This window comes from Rhipicephalus microplus, chromosome 2, assembly GCF_043290135.1.
Source record: "Rhipicephalus microplus isolate Deutch F79 chromosome 2, USDA_Rmic, whole genome shotgun sequence".
Taxonomy (NCBI): domain Eukaryota; kingdom Metazoa; phylum Arthropoda; class Arachnida; order Ixodida; family Ixodidae; genus Rhipicephalus; species Rhipicephalus microplus.
Window position 1 is genome coordinate 188201810 of NC_134701.1, and position 17231 is coordinate 188219040.

The 17231-nt window shown below is 46.7% G+C and overlaps 1 protein-coding gene across 2 annotated transcripts in view; it reads right to left on the minus strand.

The window, feature by feature from the left end:
* The window catches only part of LOC119170549 (uncharacterized), a 118588-nt gene that overhangs the window by 91627 nt on the left and 9730 nt on the right, over positions 1–17231 (minus strand). Inside the window, exons 2-3 of one of the 2 annotated variants that reach the window (XM_075887144.1) lie at positions 2327–2618; positions 1430–1751 (exon numbers count right to left, since the gene is read on the minus strand). The exons of the other annotated variant lie outside the window; for it this stretch is intronic. Of the exons in view, the coding sequence (XP_075743259.1) occupies positions 1430–1751; positions 2327–2618 (614 nt within the window). The remainder of the gene's footprint in view (positions 1–1429; positions 1752–2326; positions 2619–17231) is intronic. 2 annotated transcript variants of the gene reach the window in all.

Genomic DNA, 17231 nt, shown 5'->3' on the forward strand with positions numbered 1-17231 from the left:
TTTTTTTTTTTTCGTTTGTCTCAGCTTTGCGTACTCGAACTTCGAAGCAGCAGCGTTCCTGTCGTGTAGCCGATCATACACTCGCCCGACGCCTCCGTATGTTCAACGGAGAAGGCTGGAAACGCAGATGCGACGAACAAGCGCTAGGGCAAGCTGCAGCACGTTCCCCACAGCGAATCACGCGAGCGCGCGCATTCTAAATTCAGCGAGACCACGGCACATTCACGGTTGATGGGAGTAATACATAAGAAGAACAAAGAAGCGAAGAAGGCATAACGATATCAGAGCTCACGCGACCTACATTAAAGCGCCCAACATTAAAGCAGCGTGAATTCCAACGCACGATTGTTGCCCCCCCACTGACAACGAGTGCGATACTCTCCGCAATAGTCCTTTGTCTTATAACACGCAAAAGAACAATGGAACGCCATTTCGCCCAGCTAGTTTCACCTCTTAGCACCCACGGTTGTAGGAGAAAACGCCGCAGGTTCAAGTCGTTCACAAGCACCGAATTCCATGGCCGGGGGGGGGGGGGGGGGTATTCACGCGACGGGACGAGCACCATTTTATGCCGTCCACGGCTTCCGCTGCGCAGCCTTTTTTTCTTTTCTTTTTACTTATTCAATGACCGACTTGCAACGACGCCACGGCCTCGATGACGTCACTGCATTCATCGGGCCGATAACGACGAGTACGAACCGATTTCCTCACACTGGCAAGTGCGCTTCTCCGCACTGTACGTTTGCCCTTTTCTAAATATCGGCGCCGCCGCGAAGATTGGAATCAAGCCGAAGCGCTCAACTGCGTTTATTTATTATTTATTTATTCATTTATTTATTTTACTTTAACGTACTACAATCCCGAAGGGCTATCACAGGAGTGGGATAATACGATACATAAAAGAGCAACCCAAGGGTGGGCGAATACGATACATAGAAGAGCATAACGAAATTTGCTAAACATAATTGATTAGAAATTACAATCAGAAGTCATCAAGTGATGCGGATCGGACATATCCAGGCACAGCATTCCACGATTCTATAGAATGAACAAAAAAAACTACATTTAAATGCCACTGTACGATCTTAAAGAGCAGACATGTTTAATTTATGGTAACTATGAAAGGCAACGACAGGTTAGCAGGTTCAGACGATTGTTCATGCACTTGCTTCCATCACCAAAAGTGCCCGTACGCTTGAATAATCAAGAATGAGACTCGAGAAAGACCGGTCCACGGTGGAATACTTCGTTCTTCTTGCGTACATGTGACTTTTTTGTACGTGTTTCTTGCACATCATTTCAATGGCCAATGTATGAACCAACTGGCCCAAACAGTTTGATCGCGAGATTTGGCAATCCGCCTTGCTTGAAAGCCAACCTTTTTTTTTTTTTTTTACTACGAAGGAAAAAAAAGGTTTGTCAAACGCACCGTAGTCGAGCAGTAGCCGGACGACGTCCAGCTTGCCGAAGGTGGCCGCCTCGTGCAACGCCGTACCGTTGTCGGTGCGGCAGTTGACGGGGAATCCCCGGTCGAGCAGGAGGCGCACTACCTGCCGGTGACCATTCCGCGCCGCCAGGTGGAGGGGCGAGTGGTGCGCCGTGGCGAGCCGCTGAAGCGAGTGCGCCTGCGCGCTCACCAGCAGCTCCACGCTGTCCAGCCGGCCGTACTGGGCGGCAAGGTCCAGCGGGCTCTCGCCACGAACGTTCCGAAGCCCGGGCTCGGCGCCGCGCGCCAACAGAAGGGCCACTACCTGCGACCCCGCGAGATGAATAAGCGACAGTCACCAGGTGTGCGAGGGGAATTCCGCAGTCGGTTATTTCGTTTGGTCAGTTCGGGTTTCCACCGATCGATTTCAAGCAGCCGCTTCCTAATCTCCTCTGCATCGCTTCCTTTTTCGCATCGATCGAGACGCCCCCCTAAGAAAGTACATTTGTCCAACCAGCTCATAGATGATCGATTAGAAATTGTTCAGCAGCTGTCTTGTTTAAACAGGCCGAGTTTTGCCAGAATCCTATAGCTTGCATGTACCGCCACGGACGCATCTTCTGAACGTACTGGCACGTGGTGGCTAGGATGACGTCAAGGCAGATAATCACGTGAAGGTTGATCAAGCCTCCATATGATAACGATGATACCGGTATGTTTCTGGCCTGTGTGCATCTACAACGAAAGTACCTGCTCGCAAGATACTGATAACATCCAACGTGACATCATCGTTGCTCCAGCATGGCTTCAGTGACATCAGTGCAAGCCATCAATGCGCGCTTAGCAAATTGTCTAGCCATTTGAACGAAGCCTAAAGCGGTGCAACAGGCGTGTACTTACCGCCGCGTGTCCGTACTGGGCGGCGAAGTGCAACGCCGTCTCGTGCTCCTGGTTGACGTGGTTCGGGTCGGCCACCGAGGGTCCCCTCTCGAGAAGCAGCCGCACCACGTCCAAGTTGCCCGTCCAGGCGGCCAGGTGCAAGGGAGTGCAGCCGCGACCGTCCACCGCGTTCGCCGACGCCTCGTGGTCCAGCAGCAGGGCGACGATCTCCCGGTGCCCGTTGAGCGCCGAGTGGTGCAGCGACGTGTAGCCGCTGGGGTCGTGCGCATTGGTCCCGGGGCCACGCCGGAGGCTGGGCGACCAAAAGAGAACCGGGGCGTTAGAAGGCGAAGCATTCGTTACTTCCCCATGCACCAATCATTAAGACAGAGGATGACGACGCCAGTGACCAATCGCGTTCCCCTAATAAACGGTCGAATGAGCCAACATCGGCTCCAAATTCATGGCCGGACACTCAGCACTTTTTTTTCCTTTATACACTGCCAAAAAGAACAGACCGCACACCAGCTGCCAACCGTTATCCAAGAAAAATCAGCACTATAGTGTCCAAAGGCATTCGCCCCCACTGGCTGCTGATAAATAATTAACCAGGGCCCAGCGCACATGAGCACCTGCAGGTCCGCGTGAGAGTGCGAGAGCCAGGACTATAGAAACTTGGAAGGGTCAGCCTGAGGCCGGCTTCAGCAGCGAGTGAGGGCACAGCTCTGTCCTTGCTGGGCCGTACTGATTCCTCCCTTTCTTCTTTTAGATGCGAGCCCCGCCGTGGTGGTCTAGTGGCTAAGGTACTCGGCTGCTGACCCGCAGGGCGCGGGTTCGAATCCCGGCTGCGGCGGCTGCATTTCCGATGGAGGCGGAAATGTTGTAGGCCCATGTACTCAGATTTGGGTGCACGTTAAAGAACCCCAGGTGGTCTAAATTTCCGTAGCCCTCCACTACGGCGTCTCTCATAATCATGTAGTGGTTTTGGGACGTTAAACCCCACATATCAATCAATCCTTTTAGATGCGAATCAGCTTAAGCTCGAGCTGTGTCCGTCCCTCGGCGACCGTCCGCTGCCCCACTGCGCATGAGCCAACTGTTCCCCCTCTCCTCACGTGAGCGCAAGGAGGTTGGAGGAGATGGCATAGCGCTGCTTCCGCTTCGTTTTTTTCTCTCCCATTTATCTCTACGTAAGGCAATACGCCCACATACGTACGCAGCTGCACACTTTGTTGATGTTGCTGATGACTAATTATACCTGAGCGCTTTGTTATGAATGGGCCTTCAATTGCAATATTCACATGGTGCGACGCCCGGTTCACTTATACGCCTTTGCCAGGCAATATGACATGTCTTAACGCAGCTCATCGCACTATATATATATATATATATATATATATATATATATATATATATATATATATATATATATATATATATATATATATATATATATCCTATTTCACGTTTCACGTTTGTAAACAGCAGTACAGGTCCCGTCGACGCACTGATGCGCTTGTAGCGACGTCGCGGCACGCACGTACCGCGGGAGGCGCTATGCTGGGAAGTTGTCACGTGATCATAGAGAATGATGGCGAGCTTTGGGCTGCAGCGGAGCTTACGCACCACGGCGTTATACAAGCGCCTTAGTATGTTGATTGATTTGATTTGTGGGGTTTAACGTCCCAAAACCACCATATGATTATGAGAGACGCCGTAGTGGAGGGCTCCGGAAATTTTGACCACCTGGGGTTCTTTAACGTGCACCCTAATACGAGCACACGGGCCTACAGCACTTAAGCCTCCATCGAAAATTCGGCCGTCGCAGCCGGGATTCGATCCCGCGACCTGCGGCTCAGCAGCCGGGTACCTTAGCCACTAGACCACCGCGGCGGGGCAGCGCCTTAGTATGTCGACGGCGCCTATATACCGCTGTTTACAAACATAGACTAAATCTGTAAGGTTTTTTTTTTTCGTTTTCTTTTCAACATATTCTAGCACAGGCATCACTCAGTGGTAGAACACAGGCTTGCCACGCAAAGGGCGTGGGATTGATTCTGCCTGGAACTATGGATTTTTTTATTATTCGCATGGCATCGCATTTTTTCGCTGACGGAGGACGCCGATTTCTCGCTCACAACCAACGAGGCCGACAACGGAGTTCCTGGGACATGTCACGTTTAAAAAATAACAATAAGCATACTAGTAACGTCCGCTGTCACTGGCAACAAACCACACGGAGATTTGACAAAGCATCTACGCCGTTTGTATTATCTAGTGAAAAGGACGTAAACGACTGACTCTGACCTTTCGTGCGTTGGGGTAGCGTCGTTGATGGCCGCGGCCGATGAACAAATATTGTTCACGGCACGCTGAGCATGTTCTAAGAGCCCAGTGATTCAACGCCTTCCAGCCAATCACGCACGTGCATGTGCAAAGTATGCGTCCATGGAAATGCCGTTACAACAAAGTTTCAATTCATTAATCAATGTATTCATTCATTATTACATTAATTCATTCGTCTGACCATTCTATGAATGACCTATCCACTAACGTGCACTATGAGGCAATATTGTAATCCCACCCCTTATACAATGATTCCCAGAGATTTTTTAAATAAAAAACGTGATTGGTCGATTCGCATACAGTCTCACATCCTAGTTGATTGATATGTGGGGTTAACATCCCAAAAGCACCATCTGATCATGAGAGACGCCGTAGTGGAGGGCTCCGGAAAATTTGACCACCTGGGGTTCTTTAACGTGCGCTCAAATCTGAGCGCACGGGCCTACAGCATTTCCGCCTCCAACAAAATGCAGCCGCCGCCGCGGGATTCAATCCCGCGACCTGCGAGTGGGTCAGCAGCCGGGTACCTTAGCCACTAGACCAACGCGGCGGGGCGGTCTCACGTCCTAACGTAGCACTTGAGGCTATGAGGGGTTCGTACATACCGGTGGGCTTCACATCAATTTTGATCACCATAGGTTATTCTGCGTGCCCATTAAATATGCGTACACTGGAGCTTAAAGTACAGGAAAAGAAAGAAAGGAAATGTTAAAAAACTACATAATCGAAAGAACCAGCGCCTTGTGACATGCGTGCAGCCATGGAGTGAGCCAGAGCGAAATAAAAACGAAATGAGACTCGCGAAAAATTTCAAAATTGCACAGATCAGTCCTTAGCGAAGCCATTTCTTTGGATCACTCGCACTGATAGTCTACTGATGCCCGTATTGAAGCCACATAATTGCAAACCTTGCCCTGGATAATAACGTACGGTGTCTCTACTTACCGCAATTTCACAATTGAGTACCACGCGTACACTCTTCATGCTAAAAAAGATAATGGTAGCGCAAAACGTTTTGCATTTCTTCCGAGCACGCAAGCTAATTTGCTGCGAAGGGCGCGTAATTAATTTACGCAGATCCACGCTGTACGCCCAGTCCAACTACGGCATGTCCTCTACATTCGTTATTAAATTTGTATCGTTTGAGGCTTCTAAAGACAGTAGGTAAACATCATGGGCATGTAAACAACATATGCAAGTGTACATCACGATGGAGCACTTGTATACACAACTCAATTATAGAGTTACGGCTTCCCTGATTCCGCGAAAGCTTAAATGTGGCGTCCCACTTCACCGTAAATAAATGTAAAACGAGGATCCCTGCAAGCGAATAACGTGCGCACACATGCCAGTGTTTTCAAGCGATAGCGTAAGTAATTTACTGCTCAAAGACTGATGACCAACAGTGTGGAACATAACAGCCTCAAGCTCGTCTCTTTTTTTTTTTAACCAAACAAACAGTAAAGGTCAAGTTCACCGTGGATAGCGAGAAAAAGTTAGACGTTAAACGTTTCTCGCTCAATTTCATGTTTTTTAGCTAGCCGAAAGTCGGCACTGAATTCAATTTTCCCTGGACACTATAATGGAAGCAAATAAGCAGGAACCTCGGCGCACAAGCAATTTCCTGCAAAGGCCGTAATTAATCTAGACAGCTTAACGTTAGATATAGCGTCTCAAACCGCATATATCGCCAGCGGACAGCGCCATGCAGAGTGAATCTCTCACACATCAATAAACAAACTCCAAAGAACACACCTAAAGAAAATATATATACGTACGAGTATTTCACACTTACCTCGAAGAGTTTTCATTGCGCCTCAATATTTAGCATACAGTGCATACTTCCTGAAATAATACACGTGATTCCAGTTTTTCGCAACTATACGATGTCGCCATCAAATTTCGTTGGTTAGCTGGTGCGGTTGGTGCATGCGGTTATGATAGACGCTGCAGCAGAGGGCTCCATATACCGGATGCTTGGAGTTCTTTAAGGGAACACTAAAGTTGAACAATGAATCATTTTAGAGTGATACATTGTACTCTGCGTACTGCAGCGTAGTTAATTCAACCATCATATAATCGTTATTATAGACGAGAAAATCGAAGTTAAAGTTTCATTTCTAAACCACGTAGGAACTTATATAGATTACGTCAAAATTCATGATGTCAGGGCGTTTGGTGGGGGAATCGCGCAGTGTCTTCGCCAACCGCAATTTGTCTTTACGCATTTTCTCGCTTAGCAAGTGTGGAGACATGGTAACTGCGAAAGATTACTCCCTGTTATTTGTGGTCTTTTTAGTGTCCCTTTAATGTGCACTGAAAACGCACAGCACGCGGACGCCTCTAAAACATTTCGCCTCCACGGATGGACTACAGGCAAAGCCCAAGCATTCACAATCACTGCACACTATCGGCGCAAAATCAGTGCACTGCAGCGTCATTGTCGCCCACTAAGGTTCATTGAGTCTGCACCTGTAAGCACTTTCGTTACACCTAATCGCTTTCGTGTATATATAATCATTGACCGACTTAACGCGCTCGATCGGTTTCCGTCATACTATAAGTTGTGGAGGTGTTTGGTTCATTAGCCTTCATCCGAATCGGTTCGTCTCCGACCGCAACACGATCGCAACGGGAAGCAAGGTCCTTGGCCCGGGTATTACGGGTCATGCGATGAGTCTTAGCGGCGAAAAAAAAAAAAACATAGAGGGAAAGAGAGAAAGCGCCGAAAAGGCACGACTCCGTCTCTCATCCGCCTCCTCTCTCTCCCTGTTGATTTTCATTCGCGAGGACCGTCGGGTCTTTCGCGGAAAACGATCCGTCCACAGCTGCAACGGCGGCATCTATCAAGCTACTCGTACAAAGCCGCTCTCCTTTTGTCGCCGTGGAAACGAGCCAGCCCGCCGCTGGCTCCCCCTGCAGTGTTGCACAGAGGCCGACGAGGCGGTCGGAAAGCCACCGAGTGACAGCCGCTGTCACGCGCCGCAACGCTTCTATACGGCTTTCGTCTGCGTTGCACGGCGGCGAGGCAACGACGCGTCGGCCACAGCCGCCCCTGCATGGATGGATGGATGGATGGATGGATGGATGGATGGATGGATGGATGGATGGATGGATGGATGGATGGATGGATATGGCTGTACCCTTTAGATCGGGCGGTGGCTAGCGCCACCAAGCCGTAATACCTAATGAACCAAAAATTATATTTATTTTTTTTCCTTAAAAAGTGAGTTTGAGGATTCGTACTTTACAGTGAAGAGTTTAATTTTCACTCGTGCCTTGACACAACGAAAGGCGCAGCGCCGCTGGTGGCCACTTGCAGTGCAATGCGCTGTAAGGAGTCTTGTGTGGCCGCTCCAGTGAAAAAAAAATTAATACAAACTAGCAGAAGCAGGCATAAGATAAAATAAGATTGCCGAAAGATTGCAAGTGCAGCCACCCTTAAACGCAGTTTACTAGATGCGACGATGGATGGATGGGTGTTACGAGCACAAAATGCTCACTGCAATCGCTTTACTCCAAGGGGGCCGCTCCCAGCACTCATAATGGATGAATCACAGACACACAAGCAAAGCCAATCAAAATGGTATTACAATGCAGTAGCGTCAAAACAAGCAGCTATTATCGGGTCCAGCAGTGTACTTTTCCTTTAGGGTGTCACAACAACCCATAGGGAACTAGGGCGACATCGGAGCCTTCGTTTGAAAATTGCAGAGAAGGAAGACTTTTGAGCGCGTCGACGTGCTCTGCGAACGTCTCATTTATTCGTCAACCCTGGCTCTTAGGCCTCAGTGAGTTTATTCTTTCAGCGGAACGGCACAGTGCTCTCCCATAGTTGAGTACGAAGTACTCGAAATCGTTAGACATTTTTTCTAAACAAACCAACCCTGGCGGTGAATGGTGAAGATAGTGTGGCGGCAAATTAGAGCCAAGTCGCGCCCAAATCACGCACTGTGTATACGTGAAATTCTGCGAAAGATGAATGTTTTATACTTCTTGGAACTGCAGTGAATCAACGATTCGCCTCTTTAGTACGCCATTATTTTTAATAGTTCCTTCAACGCTACAATACTCGCACACTGGTGAATGTCTGAACTATAATTTCGAGATGTGAAGAAACAACGACGCTATGTAGGGCTAAGAAAACAAATGCCTGGACAATAAATGGTGTTTTTTTTTCTTTCCTTTGGCATATGAAACTTGTTGCCATGAATTATTCGACTTGATCTTTGGGCGATCACTTTAGCCCTAGAAGAAAATTAAATCATTTATTTATTTGTTTATTTCGTAAACGAGACAGGAACATTTAAAACGTTTAACTAGGTCTGGCACAGTTTCAACGGGACGTAAAAAAATGCAAATACGTCTAACACATACAGCCCGCGAAATGCGACAACGTTGTCTTTTTTTATATATATACATAACGAAAACAGGAAAAACAAAACATTGCAAGCTCAGTGCAGGCTTACTGAGCTGCGCCGCGCTGAACATGCACACGCAGTGGGCGCGCGTGCTGACGGGCGCAAGAGCGGGTTTACATGCAATCGTAATTTCGAACATGTTTCTCACGTAGGAGACCGATTACAAATAAACAGTTATCATACGTGAAGACTGCCGCGAATCTCACGCCACCTGAAAAGCGTAGTTCAAAAATTACGAAGCTGCAATGGCATAGTCGCGTTATGGTTTCGACTCCCAATATCGTAATTATTAATTACTGACGCACTGTTTGAATGGGTTTTTTTCGTGTGTGTATTCTCTGGTGTGCTCTATGCGTGTATATTAAACTGCACTGGTATTATCGCACGTCTGTGTATACTTTTTTTTCTTGCTGTATTGTAACCTGCGATATAGCTCTGATAATAGCCTGCAGTACGCAATATTAAATAAAACAATGTGTGAAATAAAAGGAGACGTACGCGGATAAGTAGGGCCACCTATATTCCAGAATTCAACGTTTAAAAAAAATGCCACAACAAGGTTTTGAAAAATCAGGGATTGCATTAAACTAAACCTTATTAAACAGAAAATGTCACAAATAAACAAAGTTATATGCATCTGGATCCGCATAAAAATGCTAGTATGAATAAATGCCACAATTAGACGCAAACACTCACAGGCAGAAGACGCGGCCGTAGATTAATTTTACGGCATGTTCGGTTAGTATAAAAAAAACAGAAAGTTTTAACTTCTATACAGCTTTCCGATGGAGGCGGAAATGTTGTAGGCCCGTGCGCTCAGATTTGGGTGCACGTTAAAGAACCCCAGGTGGTCTAAATTTCCGGAGCCCTCCACTACGGCGTCTCTCATAATCATATAGTGGTTTTGGGACGTTAAACCTCACATATCAATCAACTTCTATACAGCGTATTTGGACATGTGGCCTACATTGGGTCCCAAAGCTACATATAGCAGGTCCCACATATGATTTGTAGCCTAGCACGGCACCTGCTTCTGAACACTTTCCTGCACTGCGCTCCCGCGTAACATTAGTTGATGAACTAATTAACTGAGTGGCTGATCGATGGACGAAACACAGGTGTTGCACGGGCGCACGTTTATTAGCTGCAAGCGATATGATGAGACTGTTGCGCCTAACATTACATAGCCAAGCTGTGATTTCAGGATTACTTATCCTTTACCAATCAGCCAAGCAATCAGCGCACGAAAAACGTGTGAATGGAGAAAGAGGATAATGGACCGAACCATAGCCGTGTAATGCATCAGAATCCCCCCCCCCCCTCCTTTTCTTTGTAAGCTCGTCTAACGTCAGCTACGACACTATGTGTTATGGTGCTAACTTCGCACCCGAAAACGACAGCACGAAAGCTTCAATTCAAAGGGTAAATCTGCAGTTATTACTGTAAAATAATTAAAACAATTAATTAAAAAAGAGCAGACGAACTCGAAAGCCGCTTGACATATAAATTTCTCATTTTCATATTATTTTCGTCCTTCCCAACGACAACATAAACCCAAGCCAAAGATTGCATACTGTAATACACATCAATCAAACAATTCAGCAGCCAGGAACACGAAACGGCGTGAAATACAAAACAGCGCTTTTGTTTTTCTTTGTGTCTAAAGCATGCTCGACAACACAGAGGCCGGAAATCGTGCGTCACAATTTGTCGACCAGCTATACGCTCTATCTTTCTATTACACGGTTCGACGGTGAAAACAACGAGACGCAGCAAAACAAGACACCGACCCCCCCCCCCCCCAAAAAAAAACCAAAACAAAAAAAAAGAAATCAAGAACTCCGCGAAGCACAAGGGCGCGAAGGCTTTTCCACTGCATACGTTTTCTTTAGCGCAGCGCCTCTCAGCCGTTAGCCAGTGTACGCACCAAACAAATCTGACCACAAGTGCTCGTTCTCTTTTTCTCTGCGTTTTAGTTGCGTTTCCTTTTACGCTCTTCTTTTATTTTCTCTCTTACTATTCTTCCTTATGCTTCCCCCTTCATGCAGAACGTGTGAAGAACTCGACACATGAGCGAGCATGAAAACGCTGTTATGGAAGCAGAGAAGCAACACAGAGCAGCAGCCGCAGATGTAGCTGCAGGTGCACAACAGTACCCTTTGAAACAAAGGCTCTTTTTTTTTTTCAGCTATCTCGTCTGCCACTGTCAGCGAGTCGTCCCATTTCCACGGAAGCTGGCGGCTAAAAGGCCCCGCTGTCGCGAGGCACAGCAAACGCGTGCAGTACACATACGGGCACGGCAGACAGCCATCAATTGTCGCTATAAAGACTCCCAGTTCCGTGTTTCGTATACCCTAAATAGCGTGCGTGGAAGTCGAGAACGAAAATGGCCGTGTGCCGGATGAAATCTGTCACGCACTAAGCTTTTGCGGAAGCAATGGACTTGCGACGAAGCGTCATGTGTCTGTCTCTTTCTCTCTCTCTCTCTCTCTGTGTGTATGCGTGCACACACACACACACACACACACACACACACACACACACACACACACACACACACACACACACACACACACACACACACACACACACACACACACACACACACACACACACACACACACACACACACACACACACACAACGAAGCGATCGATTACTGAGCCCGGCAAGTGGGTCAAGGGTCCCGTCTGAAGACTACCATCGGTGATTTTACCAATCACGAACACTTACAGACTACGCCAAGAGAGTTCTCTTTCAGATTATTTTTTCTGAATATTATCGTGCACAACCGCCGCGGTGATAGTATATAATGGTTATGGTATAGTACATGGATTTAGGAGCTCGTTAAAGAACCCCGGGTGTTTGAAATTTGCGCAAGCCTCCACTACAGCAATCATTGTGATCATATCGTGATTGGGAAGCACAAGCCCAACAACCATTATAAGTGATTAGGCATGCGTTTTATTCCGTTTGTTTGTTTACTCATTTATAAATATGGCTCACTGATACCATGCAATAATGCCAATGCATATAGTATGCTGCTGCTGCTCTTGATTAAGATGAATTTAAAGATGGCGTGGTGCATGTGAAACCAACGTGATTGTTGGCTTGGAAACACTATTTCTGCTATGCTCCCGGAAGCCCATCAAGGACACCAAATAAAGCTGATGATTGATCCATTGATTTATTGCTTGACTAGAACGTTATAGTAACAATTAAGAGCAATTTAATTTATTTAAAAATTGTTAACGCGCTAAGAAAAATGAAGGCATAGACACAAAATAAACAGAGCAGGATAATCACGGACACAAAACTGGCAACGAGAAACACCGTCGCGACACCAAACTTGTCGCGATAAGACATTTTTGCAGGCTATATTGGTTCATATCGCTGAGCGTGTAGCGAAGCACGAAGTGTATAGTGAAGAGAGACGCGCTTCACTCATGAACTGCGCTCCTGTCTTTCTACCGCCTTCGTGCTTGAGCAGTACGCGGCCTGACAAAACTTGTGCAATTCGAGTACGTGTATTCATTCCTTTTGGCACTGTAAAATGTGTTTCATAGCGCCAATTAACAACCAACCATCAGGCAATCGAAGGCAGAGCAGCATAAAGTGGTGCGAAAAGTCCTTGATATCTTCTTATATATGTACAGAAGTATATTTATCCGACTCGCCCAATGGGCTGTAATACAAATGGCGGGAAGACATGGGCAAGAAGCAACACCGCAGACGGATTAATTAACAAGGAGCCCACAAAAAGTGAGAGAATATAGCGATAAGGTGTAACCGCGTTCTTCAAGAAAGAACGTGTCTGCGCCTTATCGCTCCTCGCGTAAGCAACTCTGTACAAAACAGAACGTCGAGTGGCTGAGTCTACCGGAGCCGAGATAAAGAGGCCTCGTAGTATATATGTGCGCCTCAGAACGTCACCGGCGATCTGGAGTTATCGTGTATGTGGAGCACAACTGCAACTATACACCACGGCTGCTTGCATCCATGGGTGAAAATGTCGCTTCCACACAAGCACCCATGCAAGAACTCAAGCTTCGAGTATTTTGGTCAGCAGACGCTCATTCAGTCACGAGTGGAGCGACGTAGTGTGGAGTATAGTGTATGGTAGATATTCGAGTGGAGCGCAGAGTAAGCAGCGCAGAGTGAAGTAGAGCAGGGCACAGTGGTATGAGGCGGAGAAGGGCACAGTACAGTATATAGGAGCCAAGTGAGTATGGGTAATAAAAATAATAATAATAATTGTTGGGATTTAAGGTCCCGAAATCATCATATGATTATGGGAGACAGTGGAGAGTTCCGCAATTTCAGACCACCTGGCATTTTTCAACGTGCACCTAAATTTAAGCACACGGGCATCAAGCATTTTCGGCTCCATCGAAAATCCGGCCGCCACGGTCGAGATCGGATCCCGCAACCTGCGTGTAGCCGCCTTACGCCTTAGCCACTATAGGCCACTGTGGCGAGTGGGGATTGAGTGAGTACAGCGTAGTGAAAGTGTACGAGTCAGTGAGTATAGTGCTGCGAAGAAAAGTGAGTGAGTCTATAGTGGTGCAATGTAGAGTGAGTCAGTGAGTATAGTAGTGTGGAGTAAGTGACTATAGTGGTGTGAAAAGAGTGAATATAGTGGTAGAATGTAGTGTGAGACAGTGAAGTGAATATATTAGTGTGGAGTGGAGTGAGTATAGTGGTGTGAAGCAGGGTGAGACAGTGAATATAGTGGTGTGAATGAGTACAGTGGTGTGCAGTGGAGTGAGTGAGTATATGTAGTGGTGCGAAGTGGGATGAGTGAGTGGAATGAGTGGAATGAGTGAGTGAGTCAGTCATTCCACAGGCGCTAGCGAATGTTATTAGAGACGCCAACTTACGTGAAAGCGAGAAACGCATACTCATCAATGACTCATCAACGCGTGGGCCATCACTCATATGTCGCCCGACACATCTCTCTAAACACGAAAAAAAAAACACAAAAAAAACTTCAGAGTTACGTCTCACGCGAGCACGTCCTGGCAGAGTCGTTCTAATTCCGCGAACAAACTCGGTAATCTCAACGCAACAAAACACATTAAAAACAACAGAAGACGAAGACATTACACAGGGCACCAGTTCGTGCGCGAGACTCATTAGGGCGCAGCATCGTGGCGCACGAATTCCGAGCCTCGTATTCCACGCGCACTCGCCGGTCAACGCTTTCTTTTCGCGGTGACAGCACGAGTCATCGCGCAGCGTGCTGCGACACATGACAAACGACAGGAGGCCACACTCACCTAGAAAAAAAAAAGACGAGGAAAGAAGCTGCTATATGCCGAACCTCCACTTTAGCTTCGCGTCGTACTTGTCTTTCTTTCTTTCTTTCTTCCTTTCTTTCTTTCTTTCTTCCTTTCTTTCTTTCTTTCTTTCTTTCCTTCCTTCCTTCCTTCCTTCCTTCCTTCCTTCTTTCTTTCTTTCTTTTCTCTTTCTTTCTTTTTTTCTTTCTCGCTTTCTTTCCATGCAGCTCCAGTTTCCAGGAGACATCCACGCAGACACTGCCTGGCAACCTATAATTTGTCCTCGCAAAAGAAAAATTCCGCACGTCGCGAACCAAGGATGGACGCAATACACACCAAGCGAACGGCCCATTCATCGCCTGTGCGTACACGATTACAGAGGATTTTGCAATCTAAAATTCGCGCCGCACAGCTTCTCCGCTCAATATATCTCGCGCTGACATCCCGGAGGCGCTGCAGCAATAAAGCCACCTCTATATATATATTCACACGTGGCATTCTTGCATGACTCTTCTCGCCTACAGTCTACATGTATCGTTTTTTATTTAATGAGAAAGTTGAGCTTGCCCCCACAACGCCGCGCAACGACCGTCTCAGTTACGTCGCTCGCAGATGGTGCAACAACGCGGCCAGTGAAAAACGATCTCTCATGACTACTATTAATTAAAAAAAAGGACAGCTATTAATAATAATAAAAAGAGCTGCGCGTTTGAACTTGAACTTCCGATGGGCGATGGCGAAATATTTTTTTTTAGCTAGTATAATAAACGAGCCCGGGCGGCTCAAATGAAACCACAAATGTTTTCAGGGAGAATATACTTTTAATTTTAACATAACGGAGCTACGCAGCACTCCACTCGCCTGCGAGGCTACAGACATGGTTGCCTAAAGTGTACATTCCAGCCGACGTCACTTTCACCAAACAACAACAACGAAAAAAATCTGGAGATGGTGGCTTGAGAGCCGCGGATTTTCCTTCAACAAAATTACTTTTTTTTTGTTTTGGTTTATTTCAATCGATTTGAGACTCCCCTCCCACGGACTTATATAGGCTTTCCAAATGATGACGCAGTAACGCACGCTTGAAAGATTTTTCCACTGCGTGCAAACTATATAATCCCGTCACTCAATACGATTTTTTTCGCCTGCACGTCTACATGTACATGTATACAATGTGTACATTTCTACATAATTTTTAGATGTTTTATGTTTTACTTTAGGACACAGTAGATATAATTTTTAGATGTTTTATGTTTTACTTTAGGACACAGTAGATATTATGCAAGCACCTGTCATTAGCTGCATCCTATAAAAGACTCCACCTGGCGGTATTTAATAAAATCTGAGATTGATTATTATTATTACTATTATTTGATTTGCATACACAGATACACAAGGACACAGAGGAAAAAGGGAGAGAGCAGGCTGGCAACTGCCACCTGGAGGGGCACAACGCCTTCTCACTCTTACGGGAGGAGGAAAGAAACAGAGGAAACAAAAATTTGAGGGGAGAAAGAGGTACGAAGATCAGAAAGGAAAAAAAAATGACGAAGACTTCGACGAGTATGAGTAAAAAAATAGAGAGAGAGAGAGAGATAGAGAGAGAGGGAGAGTGAGAGAGAGAGAGAGAGAGAGAGAGAGAGAGAGAGAGAGAGAGAGAGAGAGAGAGAGAGAGAGAGAGAGAGAGAGAGAGAGAGAGAGAGAGAGAGAGAGAGAGAGAGAGAGAGAGAGAGAGAGAGAGAGAGAGAGAGAGAGAGACCGTCTATAAACGGGTGGCCAGGTCCGTTTGGTTCATAAATGTAAGGACAGCTCGGTGGGCCTGGTCGCGTCGGGAAGCACTAGCACTCGGAAAGAGGTAGTCGTCTAGAGTCGCACGCTTGAGTCCTAGGAATTTATATTCCTTAATATCAGCAAACACCGCTGCGTAGAAAATGTGGGACAGTGCACTATATGGGATTCTCAAGTGTTTCGCAGACACAATTGAAACCATCATGGCGATAGTTATTACGCGCGAACAGAACGACGACTAAGAGACAAGAAGGACACGAGCGCTCGTGTCTTTCTTTTCTCTTTGTCGTCGTTCTGTTGTCGCGCAATAACTATCGTCATGTCATACCAACTAGCTCAAAATGCCACACTTCTATGAAACCCCCACTTGCAAAGCTTTAACATGACACATCGGCGGCAGCTTAGATGACGTACAGCTAGGCCAGCGGGACATCTGTAAAGAAGTGGCGGAAGCCAACAAGGTCGACCAATTAGAGCACCTCAAGCTAGCCAAAACAGGCCGGGTTAATACGACTCTGCTGTCCAAATGGCGAGGATGGCGGACCACGCAAGGTCGCGGGGCCCAAGGTCTTCCGGTCGTCTGAATCGCAATGTTTTATTGTCTGTTTTACTTCAACAACTTTCGTCGTCAGCACGTTGCCTATACACAATGCCGGACAGGAAATGGACATTCAAACATGGCAACAAAAAACAAGAATCGTTAGGGCCCATCAGTATCCGAAAACGTGCACCCAATTCACTTATACCCCGGTTCTTAACCCGTCCCCATTTGTGGGCGAGCGCCATCTACGTGCGGTCATCATCACCATAATCAAGTATGCGGTAACAAACCAGGCGATCGCTATACTGGCACGCGGCTAAACATCCAAGCACAAAAGCTATAGCCTAGAATAGTCGCGAACAACGCCACCAGTAAGGTTTATTCCGAAACTAACGCGAGCACCAACGGTAACTAAAATCTCCAATCTCGCATGTGTATAATAAAAGCCGACGAGTTACGCCAACGACCCGATTACTGACGGACGACAACCATCCGCTGCTTTTTTTTTCTTTCAATTGAATCATGTATGTTATACTCGCTTCAGAATGAAC